Genomic DNA, 12,954 nt, shown 5'->3' on the forward strand with positions numbered 1-12,954 from the left:
GCTATCAAGGCATTCTGGAGAGAAATGTGCTGCCTAGTGTCAGAAAGCTTGGTCTCAGTCGCAGGTCATGGGTCTTCCAACAGGACAACGATCCAAAACACACAGCCAAAAACACCCAAGAATGGCTGAGAGAAAAGCGTTGGACTATTCTAAAGTGGCCTTCTATGAGCCCAGATCTGAATCCCATTGAACATATGTGGAAGGAGCTGAAACATGCCATTTGGAGAAGACACCCATCAAACCTGAGACAACTGGAGCTGTTTGCTCATGAGGAGTGGGCCAAAATACCTGTTGACAGCTGCAGAACGCTCATTGACAAATACAGAAATCGTTTAATTGCAGTGATTGCCTCAAAAGGTTGTGCAACAAAATATTAAGTTATGGTTACCATCATTTTTGTCCAGCCCTATTTCATTAGTTTGTTTTTTTAAATAATTATGTTAATCAACAATTCAAAAGTGATGGCTGATTTTGATTATTTAATTTTCAATAAATTTTTATTTATTGTTACTTTTGTGAGTTTCAAGTGATTTCAGTGAGAATTGTGGGTTTTTCCTTCTTTAACTGAGGGGTACCAACAATTTTGTCCACGTGTGTATGTCCGTTACGTCAAGTTTATGTAGATTTCTGGAGTCAGTAGCACAACACATTTACTCAACACACTGCACATCTCCAGCTCAGTGCTAATCAGGAATTTGTTTCTCCCAAAACAGCTAATATTAATGTTACGGATTACAGAATATTTGTAAAACCACTAAAGGCATCATTGTTTTCACCAATGTCTTTGACTTGATCAGACTAAAGCTGTTTTTCTTCCATCCAGAACCTCACCATCTAATCATCACTGCAGCATGTTGTCAGCTTTGATTTTCTGAACTTATCTGTGCAAGATTCGGGTTTATTTCAAGACAAAGTAAACAAACATCATGTTTTCTTCACGGCTTGACTGCAGAAATCTTTTGTTTGGCGGCGGATAAGTTGTTGACACTCAAAAACACTTCCATTTTCTTCTCTGTTGAATTTTTTTCTATGTTAATTAGACAAACGCGGCTCAATTTGCTTTTAAACCTTTTCACAATTATTCATACATGTACTAAAATAGGTCTTTACTGGCAAACTGTAAAAATTACTGAAAATAAGGTTTCATTTTGAAGAAAAGAACAAAAACATGAAACAAAAAAATAAGTTCTATTAATTTAAAATGCTGAGTTTAATAGCTCTTTAAAAAAATATACTGAACTTAAGATTGTTACTTTCAATCTATTGTTAATTTGATGAAACAGATTTCAACAGATTCATTTTAATTACATTTACTAAGTAAAGTCAACTAGTCCAGGTTCCCAATGAACAGCATAGAGCTGTAATTTGTAATGAAGTATATAATGAGGACTGACACATCTGACCTGATTGATTTGTGGTCTGTGTCCACTCTACAGTAGTAACATCAAACTAAATGGCCAAAAAGCCCTTATTAGGTCACCACAACCCCATCATTGCAAGTGCATGAATAATGCACGCACGCATTTCCTCACATGTGCAGATATAAATATAACAAAATGTTGGGAATTTACATAGTGTGTTTAATATACTGTTTCCACTTTGAAAATTATATTAAACTGTAATGCAAATCCCTCGCAAAGAGGCTCCTTTACAATATGTTACATAAATGAATGTACAGTCAAGCCCAAAATTATTGCAATTTTTATATGCAAATTTTGACTTAAAGTTACTTTTATTCCACCAGAAGTTTGTTTGTTTTTTACTAGAAATGACAGGCGTTTCCCAAAAGCTAAGAAGATATACAAGAGGCATCATTGTGGAAAAAATAATTTCTCAGCTTTTATTTACATTTAAAAGTAGCTTTAAGTTAAAATTTTCTAGAGGAATGAATAATTTCGGGCTTGACTGTATGTTATTGTGACTGTTTATGGTGTCTTCTCCATTTAAATACTGAGCCTGGTTTCCCTACATAATACACAATGGATGTGAAGGTGGAATTTATTCAATTTGTAAAACAATTCTGAAGTGAAAGCTTCGGGTTCGGATGAAATAATAGTTTCGCCATTTGTCTTAAAACAACAGTCAGGCGTCCATATAAGTACTGACACAGGTTTGACTTGCAGCAATTGTTCCTCCTGATGACGGAAAAAATCCTCAGTCCGTATCTTCTACATTTATGTGTAAGGGGAAGTTTCCCTCTGAGTTTCTTTGAAGATGTGCAGTGGAGGGTTAATAACAAAACAGAGAAGATTTTGCACTAAAAAGGCAAAAAAAAAAAACTTTGGAAGAGATCAAGTCAATTTCAGACATTTTTTTACATGCAGCCTTGTGTGAGCTTCAGTTAAACATTTGCACAGAGTGAAGGCTGTAGATCAGGTCCCTTATCACTTACACTGAAAGCACATTAAGAGAAGATCATTTAATGGCTGCTATAAACCGCAGGAATAATTACAGTGAACTAAACCTGCTTCAGTGCTCATACGGGCAACTGATTCTTGTTGTAAAACATCCGTCCTTCACAGGAAGCTTCATTTTTATCTGCCTCCTCAGAAAATAAAATCAAAATGTTTTTTTTTTTTGTGGAACTGAACCTGTACTTCAAGTAATAAAAGCTGAAACCAAGCATACCGGGGCAAACAGAGATCTGAAATGAATGCAAACCAGCAACTCACGCACAACACAATAACACTGCAACAGCGCCACCTTGTGATGGGAGCACAGCAGCTGCATGAGACTGATCAAGCAGGTCTTAAACAAATCTAAACCAATTAAATCTAAAAATTAAACACTAAAAACTCAAATACTGAGAGTTTTTGATGGTGCTGATCAAGCTACAGATCATTCATATCATAACACACAACCAGAAATGATATCAGCCATCGTACAGTGTATTCCTCTGAATCTAGTTGTTTATTTATTCCCGCTCATGTGTTCTCACCTGAGGCAGACGCAAAGCATCCTGGGATGTGGGGAGACCAGATGGTGCTGTAGATGACCCCTTCATGACCTCTGAGTGTCGTCAGTGATCGGCTGAGAGCAGGATCCCACTGAAAGGGGAAAAAAACAAACAAACACACAATACTGTTAGCAGACAGAAAAGAAACAGAAACAACAAAAGAGAATAAAAACAAATCTCACCACTTTAGCAGTTTGATCCCACGATCCAGAGACGATGAGGTTCTCCCCTCTGGTCTGACTCCAGTCCACAGCGTACACCTTCACACACGGGTTACAGTAAACACACCATCCCCAGCAAAGAAATAAATAAGTGCATGAGTGTGTGCGTTATACCTCCTGTGTGTGTTCTTTGGCCACCCTTAGCGGGGCGCTCGGATTGTTTGTGTCCCACAGCTGCAGGCTGCCGTCTCCTCCGCCGGCCACCAGGACATGTTCATTAGCTTCGCTCCACGTCACATCGAACAGACCGTCACTCCACTCCCAGCTGACACAAACACACACCTGTGTCACTACATCCACTCACAAACACAGAAACACTTAAAAATAATCACATAAAAGATGCTGCAGCTGCACCAGTGGCAGGAAAAAGGTGGCCTCGGGCCCCAAGTCTGGCTTTGCAGCAGAGACTTCTGGCCTTTTTTTTTTTAATTTAATTTTTACTATTTAGTTTACAATGACTTGCTATTGTATTTGCCCAGATCTGTTTTGCTTGTAAATTGTTTTGTGTTGATTTAATAAACATTTAGGCTCTCTCACATAAGCTGTAAATGTGCAAAATGTTCACTTAAAAGCATCACCCGGAAGAAATGGAAAACTACAATCAAAAAACAACATATTGAAGTACACACAGTGAAAGCTGCCAGAGAGAGACAATGAGACAAAGTAATGAAGACAGAACAAGAGGGAAAAAAAATTTACCTTCTCACTAAAGCAACCCCAGTCTCTGTCTCATCCAGGACCAACAGTGTGCCACAACCTACAAAACCAAAGAGGTTGCTTTGGTAAAGTCAGTTTATCGTTTTCGCCAAAAATGTTTCACCAACACGTGATAAATGAGGTTTGGTGCTGAAAACGATTTCAGCGCTCCTTGTCCTAAATTCTTTTCAGATTAAACAAAATTTTGTCTAATAAGACGCTCACTGTCACACATGATTACAACCAAAACAAAACAGACTTTACATTGCCCAGAACCAATCACAGCTGTCATCATTCAGGACCTCTGTAATGTTATGTGAGCTTTACAAAAATCGCCAAAATTGCACCGTTTATCAGAACCAGAAAATGTAAAACTGGAAAATTCTTCAGATTTTTAACTTAACAGCCTTCAAGCTAATCACGTGTTATACGTAGTTCTGTGTGGAAAATTAACCACATTTAAGAATTTCATTGAAATACTGCTATTCAACATGCCTCACTTAAAATTTGCCACAACAAACCTTTTCTGTAAGTTCCATAAAAAAACAATTCTGCGTGTAACTAGCAGTCGAATGACAAAAATTCAAGGACTTCAGCTGAACTGCAGGCTGCGCTTACACGGAGCAGATCAGAGACAGAGGTACAGAAACAAATTGGAAAGATTTTCACAATAAAACAAAATGTAGAATTGTTTAAAAATGGTTCACAGGACAAAATGCCAGTAAATTGGTGGCAGATACATTCATGGTGAAATATCGCTCTAGAGTTGATGTGCCAAGTAGTGTGGAAAACGCTGTAATGCTTGTATAGGTTGTAAAAAAAAATTCAGTAAAATCTCTGATATTGGTAACACAAAAATGTTGCACGTTGATTGCATTTTTTTTTCCTTAAAGAAATAATCAAAGACGTATGACTTTCTTTTTTTATTTATGGCATTAATCCTGTGTCGTACGGCACAGAGCACAGGTTTGAGATCTCTGTACGTCTAGTTAGGGTTGTTGTTTCAATAGAGGGCCAGGAATTTATACTGCAGTGAAAAATGAACCCAGAGTGAATAAGAAAGCGACAAGAGCAAAGATGCAAACTGAATGGGATTCAAAGAGTTAACCGATTAACTGACTTGTTCCCACTTACACTCAAAAATATAGGAATGGACCCCCCCCCCCCCAAAAAAAAGCTGAAAACGTCCCAGTTCTTGCATGGCCAGCATACTCGGACATGTCACCCATTGAGCATGTTTGGGATGCTCTGGATCTGCGTATACGACAGCGTGTACCAGTTCCCGCCCACATCCAGCAACTTCGCACAGCCACTGAAGAGGAGTGGGACCCCATCCCATCCCATCCCATCCCATCCCATCCCATCCCCCCCCCCCCCCCCCCCCCCCCCCCAAAAAAAAAAACCCTGCACTTTTCAGAGTGGCCTTTTATTGTGGGCAGTCTAAGGCACACCTGTGCACTAATCATGGTGTCTAATCAGCATCTTGATATGGCACACCTGTGAGGTGGGATGGATCATCTCAGCAAAGGAGAAGTGCTCACTATCACAGATTTAGACAGATTTGTGAACAATATTTGAGAGAAATGGTGATATTGTGTATGTGGAAAAAGTTTTACATCTTTGAGTTCATCTCATAAAAAATGGGAGCAAAAACAAAAGTGTTGCGTTTATATTTTTGTTGAGTGTAAATCAGCATCAGTAATGAAACTGATTTGAAGTGTTTGGGGAGTCTCATTTAATCCATCTATGTCTATATGGAAGCATCATCAGAACATTTGTTGTTGAGAACGTCCTACACTATACATCGGACCTGTGATCACCGTACTGTACTGACCAGCTATTCCATAGTACTGGGAGGCAGTGCAGGCCACTCTGTTGGGGATGAATGGAGACACTTCCACAGCGTAGCCGTGACGGGCCGGACTGCGAAACACCTTCGTCATCATCAGCAGCTAACTGCAGCCCTGCTGGGCCACCAGCTGAGGAGAACAAATGATTAGAAAAGAGGGTGAAAAAATCTTGGCTCTTTTCTTCCAGTGAAATTGACTGCAAAGCTAATTTATTTCTCCGAGGCATTCGAGTAATAAAGTCACAGGGAATCATTTCACACAGATAAGCCACTAGCTATACTTTATAAATCTACAGCTGTGCTGTGTGGGCTGAGAACAACACAAGAGAGAGTTGCTAGACAACCTTAAGTTTAAATGTTTGATATTAAGTCAAAACTTCATTAAAAAAAACTGTTATTTTTTTCATTAATATAGAGCCCCATTTGCTGCTTTCCAAGGAGTTTTAAAAAGGAACTCCTGAATGCACTACTAGGATTTAGTTATCACAATGAATAAGTAGATTTCCAGTTATAAAGTTGCCGCAGAGGCTTTTTGTAACAAAACTAAACTCAGTTTCACCTTATATTATCATTATTCTGAAAAGGGACACATTTTGAGAAAATGAGGGTGAAAGACTGCAGATTATTCACATTCAGGTTTAAAAAAAAATAGGTTGGGATTACTGTCGTTGCCTAATATGTCACTGTGGGATGGATTGTACCTTCAGTGACCAAAACATGACAATATTTAAGTTAGACTTTAGTTTTCTAACCATTGCCTACTAATTTAATAGAGATTCGACACGTCTTAATCTGTCCTGGGATAAAAGCACTGAAATCATTTCTTTTTTTGTGTGTTTTCACAAACAGAATAAGTATTTTGCAAATCTTTTCTTGGAGATTTGACAAGTTAAAGTGTAGTAGATTTTGGATTGGATCTGATCTCATGCAATTTACTCTAGAAAAAAGTGAAATGACTGCTAAAAGAGACTTTTTTTCTCATTTCTCAATGGTTTCTGGTCTAAACATGGTCTGATGTGGTTCAAATGTGACAAAAGTGAAGTCATCTTTTTTTTGTCTTTTCATAAATACAAGGTTTAAAAAGGAGTCTGCTTTTCTGGAACAATGTGGCCCTCAACCAACAAATGTGAGTTTGTTAGTTTTGATCTGAACACGGTCTGACAAGGTCTGTCGTAGGAGTAACTTGAATTGTTATACCCTCACTGATATTCTAGTCCAGGTCTAAGTGTTGTGGTTTTTGATTTGGATTTGGTCTGGTGAAGTCAGGGCTGCCTTTTTATGTGTCTTTTCACGAATGCAAATAACTTCTCACAACAATATAGAACACTGTTGCTCGGTTCTGTCATTTAAGTTCCATTAGATGTTTTTAAAATACAATATTTACCCTCCTATGGCTCAAAATGTGCTGAATACTGGACAAGCATGTTCTCAACATTCACACAGAAAGCTTTATATATTAATTTACCGACAAATCTAGGAGTCTTTAAGATATTTGAAAATTACAATAGTGAATACACTATTATTAAAATAAATGTATAACTCGGAAAACGACCAAATGAGCACAGTAGCAGAGAAAAACTAAGAAAAAAACGAGGTAACACTGTTTTGACACTTTACTCACTGATAAAATACGACTAGTCTGATATTTCAGCGTCACGTCGAGGCGTTAAAAGAGAAAGCAAACGTTTCATAAATCCATAAAACGCGATATTTCTTCTTCTTTTCTGCTCATGCTGTCCACTGAGTCCACTGTTACTTCACAACTGGACCCACTTCCGTGTTTTTGTCATGTGACTCAGGAACCCGGATGTAATTGGTTTTACTTGTGATCTCACAAGATGGCGCCAGATGGCGACGTTTCTCCGAAATAAAAACAACACCTGACCTGCTCAGGGAAGAAAAAAAGCATTTTTAGGAGTCTACAGTTTTGGAATATTTTCTCAGATGTGCCTAAAGATGAATCACATAAAACTGTATTTCGCCAAATTGTTAGTTTAGCATTCTATTTATAAAGAATAACGGGGAAAATGCCTTACAACTTAAATTGTTCTATATATGTTTCATATTTTAATTAGTTCTTAATTCATAATAGAAACTCTTGACTTGTTTTATGGCTCTATACAATTGAACAGGTTCAAGAGTGGCCAAACTTTTGTACATCATTTTTTCTTTTTAATGTTCCATCTTCTAGCTCTGCAAATATATGCTATCGGTGTTTTCATATTTGCACAAAGGGTTTTATTTACTAATTGTAAGTTCTAAAAAAAAGTAAAGAAATATTATGAAGGCAACATTTCTAGAAGATAAAACATTTCTTTACATTGGAACAAAAAATCATCAAAATTCCTGCTTTTTGCTTTATTGTGGTTTGACCTGCACCAACTGAAACTTAAAAGTGAAGTAACTTACGTACAACTTACTGTGACAAGAGGATTTTATTAAAAAACAGCACATGAAACACGGAAGGATAAATTCAGCTACATGTTTATAAAAATGTAAATATATGAACTTCCTCAGGAGTGAAATAAAGGTTATCCAAGTCTTCTTAATATGCGATCCACACAGAATTTATAAAAATGTATACTATGAAATGTTTCTGGATCACTGAAAACTTGTAGCACCAAACTCAGCCTCATGCAGAAACTGCTGCATCTTGGTTCTGACCCTCGACTGCTTTTCTGCAGTGAGTCTCCTCATGGCAGGAGCCAAGCTCAGCAGAAACAGCGTAACATCGTCTCTCTGATCCACGTCGCGGTCTCTCTGGGCCTCCCTGACCTCCATCCTCCTCAGGAACTCCTCCAGCAAAACGTCGGTGTTCTTCCTCTTGGTCCGGGTCGGCCTGGGAGACACTGGGCGACAGTCCTCGTCATCGTCACTCTGGACTAACAGCTCGTCCACCTCGGCCTCCTGCTCCTCCGTCTTCAGCTGGTTCAGCCTGGACGGGGCCCAGGATGTCGGGCTGCGATGAGTCTGCGCGTCAGGCTGCAGCACTGAGGACTGCGCAGGAGGCATCGTCTGATCAGAGGACTGCGAGGAAGACTGTGCTAAAGTTGTGGCCAGAGACGTGACTGACTGCATCATCATCTCAAACAGCTCCTTCATGTTAGCGTGCTGTTGTGTTGGCACGCCGTCCTCTGTAACAGCAGCGCCCGAGTTCGCCTCAATCTTCGCCTCTTTGAGTCTGATGGCGTCGTAGTTGGTAGAAGAGAGTCGCTTCCTCTGGATGAAGTCTGAGGACGATGATGATGATGTTGTTGTGGCGTCTGCTACAGCGAAGCCTAAAAACACAGATAAAACCATCACATGCTCAGTAACAAAGGACGTCACAAGAACTGTCAAATTATGAGAAACATATCTGTTGATAACTCATTTTTAACAACAAAAATTAAACTAGAAGTAAATAAACTGTTCTATTTTGAAACAAGAACTATGACTCTTGCTTTTCATCAAAAAATAATGACTAAACAGAGATGGAGTGAACGGGGAGCTGCTATAATCCTAACATTAGGTGAGAAAATGGTGAGTTTTTGTTGATCACTTTGGAGAAACAAATATATTGATCATTATTATTTAAGTTGCCTTTGCTGACCAGCTGTTGACCGGCTGCTGTTTGTTCATCAACAGAAAAATAATCAGGAAATATTTGGCAAAAATTTGGATGTGGAGCTTTAATGCTTTTCTTTGTGCGGTTGCAAGTTGACTGGTTGGTCGATTTGCTCTCATCTGACCAAATTCCCATTGGTCAGACAATCAGCGGTGTTACTTTGTTAAGGAGAGAAGCGCTGCATCGCTAGATTCTGAGGATTCGTTTCACATTTTTTGCAGCAGGAAGTCACAGACTACACGTGAACACCCCCGTGTTTTCACAATTTTGAACTTGCTCAACCTAATAAAGACTGAGAGGAGGTTTTCTTGTCACTGTCGCCTTTGGGCTTGCTCTGGGGGTTCAGGCATATGGGTCCTGTAAAGTGTTTTGAGACAATTTGACCTGTTATTGGTGCTATATAAATAGAATTGAATTGAATCGCTAGGTTCTACTTATTAAAGAAGAAGAAGGTCCTATTTGTCAAAGAAGTCATCGATGTGGCTGCATTTAGTTAAAACAACCAGACAAAATTTCAAGTGCAAACTAATCACAGCTCACACAACAAACATGGCAGATTCACTCAAAACAGTTCCTCAATAGTCCTTATGATGAGCCAATCATGATTTCAGTCAACAAACATTTTCTTTGGTTAACTACAGCCATGTTTCTCTGTTGCTTAAAGCTATAAATCAGTTGAAAACCTTTATGTTCTGTGACGGAGAACATAATGTGAGCAGCCTCTATCAGTCTCACATTCTGCATCGTCAGTTACAAACCGTAAGTCTCGTCGTCGTCGCTCCGCGTCTCCGTTGTCGTACTGCAGCCCACCATTTCAGACACCTGGATCTGAGACGACTGCGGGTCCAGAGCCCAGCCGTTGGTGCCAGCAGCCCTGGCATCAATAAATGGATTTAAAAATGACAAAATGGACGAGTATCTCCACGGCCTGTAGTTGAAGAGCCCGACTCCACTTTCTCGTCTCTCCTTCTCACGCTGCCTTTCCCTCCTGTGCTGGTCTCTCAGCGTCTTCCACTTCCTTCTGCACTCCGATTCTGGTGAATGACAGAACATTTATTTGTCATTTGTCCCATAAAAAACTCATTCTGTTGTGTTCAAAGTCTTGTATATCTTATTCTTTGTGCTTCTGAGCTCCAATAAAAACACATCAGTGAGCCACACTGTCATCCTGGCTGACATGTTCCTTTATTCAAACAACTGGCACACTAGTTTATTTTTCTATTTTAAGCTGTGAAAGTAAAACTAGCCTTCATATGTATTCAGTGTTTATTTATTTCTGTTTTTTGTACTGCCAAAAATGGGAAGCAGATCAGGTCATTTTATCTTTCAAGAATTTGTAAATTTACGTGGAATAAAAGTTTAAATTAGTCGTTCACGATATTCTTTAATTTTGCCACTTGTAAATGAAGAAAAGACAGAAAATCATACAACTTTAATCAGTTATTGAGAAAACACAGAGTTCCTTCGCACAGCTTCATACTGAACAAGGCCTCAAAACTGTATAAAACATTACCAATGACTCAAATAGAATTCAAACGAGGACATCTGGTTGTGACTTGTGAACACTTGGTATGTGCCTTTATCGACACACACAGTTTCAGTGGTTAAATAATGAAAAAATATCAGTAAAAATATTGTCAATGATGGTTGCTAATAATCTGAATACATAACAGACAAAAAAATCTGCAGTTTGTGTAAGATTGTCACCATTTTTATGGAGGCTTGAACTTTCCAGTAGATTATGTACGTATGTATCAAATATTCACACAAAAATATGCGTTTTTCTTGCTTTTAAAAAAAATCTAATTTAATTAGCAGATTCATTTTTTGGTAAATGTCCCCTTTCCTTTGTTGGTGCTTTAATACCGGCCACCTATTCATTTCATGCGCTTTAGACTGTCAGTTATTTTCTTTGCATTTCTGCAACCACGGTGCATTTTTTCCCCCCTTTTATGTTGTGTTTGTGAATCGCATATCCTATCTCATAGTCAGAAGAGTCTTATTATATTATTATTATGATTTAAGGTTGTTTGACATGTAAGCATACAAAAAGAAACCCATCAAAATCAATAAAATCCACCAGATTCTTAATAGATTTGGCCATCATTTTATAAAAACTAACATAATTATTCCAAAAAATAGTTTTACGAAAATTTTTAAATCCCTTTATAAAACTAAAAACGCTCGTTTAAACACAGATCATTTACATCTGAGGTACTTGGCCATGAATTAAAATCTATATCTAAAGGGTCAGTTTAAGTAGATTTTAGATTAGTAGGAAAAGCAAAATTGGAATAACATAAGAGGACATCAGTGGAATTGGGTGACAATAAATATGTTTTTTCCATCAGAAGCTGAAACAAACACACTACTTCTTCTTGTTTAGGTAACTTTCACTACAATCTATTAACTCCTATATTAATACTATATTATGACAGCAGTAAGACCTGTGATTTAATGTGTGACTTTTAAAGATTTACGTCTGTAACAGGAACCAATGGGCTTGGCACAAAAAAACCACAGACCATCGGAGCATAATAAGGGACGGACGCGTATTGTTTTGATCTTTTTCTTTGATGTAAATTATAAAAAAATACGGTTTTATGGAGCCTTTCTTTCCACCCACAGTATAACTACTCGGTGTGTGTCGGTTTGGGCTATAAACAGGCATTACGGCACGTTAGCGGCGCCGCTGTGGTTGTTTGTTTTTTAACGGGGGAAAACTTGCAGTACTCACCAGGGACCCCGACGATCTCTGCGACCTGTCGCCACGCGTCGCTCCTCATAGTCAGGTCCCGGTAGGTCAGAGAGTTTGTGTCGTAGAGACTCGGGAAGCCGGAGACTGCCATGATTAGTTTATACTCCATTTTTGGTCTGAAAACTCCTGAGCCTGGCTGCTCGAGCGAGCGGAGGGAGACGAGAGAGAACATTAAAAAAAAAAAAAAAACGAAGAAAAAAAGGTACATCCGGTTCCGACACGTCATCGCTTATTTGCATAGGTTAAAACAAATATTTAACATTTATTTCAAATTAAGTCACATTAAATTTGATGTTATGTTGTTATTTGTCTATACTATGTGACACACTGATAATAAACTATTTTAATTTTATATATTTTATTGATTAAAAAATGGTTTCAATGAAGCTCTTTTCATTGGGATAAAGAACATTACTGCTTCACTTGATGACAGGCTGTCATTTACTTTTACACTGTTCCTCCTTGCAACATTTGTCTTACTGGCGACACTGAACAGTACATCAAGTAACATATAGCACACTATAATGCACTAATAAACAAAAGAATAAATCTAAACTAATAGCACTTTTATCAAGTCTAATATTTGCAAGGATCGTTGTGATTAGACTTGATAAACTTGCTGTTAGCTTAAATTTAGTCTTTTGTTTATTGAATCTAAACTAAACTTAAGCCTAAATCTAAACTAATAGCAAGTTTTTTAAGACTAAATAAGTGGCAACCTAGGTTATTTATGAATTCTTTAATTACTGAAAAATCTGTGATTCTAATCTAATTACTACTTTTGCACAGTAAAATAATAACCTAAAAAATATTATCCAGACAACTGTGATGGAGCTCAGGATTCAACTTGTTACAAATGATTAAACTGCA

General features: G+C 38.1%; 2 protein-coding genes across 2 annotated transcripts in view; both read right to left on the reverse strand.

Annotated features, from left to right (window-relative positions):
- Positions 1–7,499, reverse strand: part of pex7 (peroxisomal biogenesis factor 7) — a 76,319-nt gene extending 68,820 nt beyond the window's left edge. Inside the window, exons 1-6 of the mRNA XM_022206565.2 lie at positions 7,344–7,499; positions 5,708–5,852; positions 3,877–3,934; positions 3,292–3,442; positions 3,139–3,216; positions 2,939–3,047 (exon numbers count right to left, since the gene is read on the reverse strand). Coding sequence (XP_022062257.2) covers positions 2,939–3,047; positions 3,139–3,216; positions 3,292–3,442; positions 3,877–3,934; positions 5,708–5,819 — 508 coding nt within the window. The 5' untranslated portion in view covers positions 5,820–5,852; positions 7,344–7,499. The remainder of the gene's footprint in view (positions 1–2,938; positions 3,048–3,138; positions 3,217–3,291; positions 3,443–3,876; positions 3,935–5,707; positions 5,853–7,343) is intronic.
- Positions 7,500–8,142: 643 nt separating this feature from the next.
- Positions 8,143–12,262, reverse strand: LOC110959633 (uncharacterized). The gene is made up of 3 exons (XM_022206574.2): positions 12,064–12,262; positions 10,085–10,360; positions 8,143–9,000 (listed from the first exon to the last, which is right to left on the reverse strand). Exons 1-3 carry the CDS (start codon positions 12,254–12,256, stop codon positions 8,324–8,326), a joined length of 1,146 nt encoding a protein of 381 aa, XP_022062266.1. The 5' UTR covers positions 12,257–12,262; the 3' UTR covers positions 8,143–8,323.
- Positions 12,263–12,954: the final 692 nt, after the last annotated feature.

This window comes from Acanthochromis polyacanthus, chromosome 16 (assembly GCF_021347895.1).
Source record: "Acanthochromis polyacanthus isolate Apoly-LR-REF ecotype Palm Island chromosome 16, KAUST_Apoly_ChrSc, whole genome shotgun sequence".
Lineage (NCBI taxonomy): Eukaryota > Metazoa > Chordata > Actinopteri > Pomacentridae > Acanthochromis > Acanthochromis polyacanthus.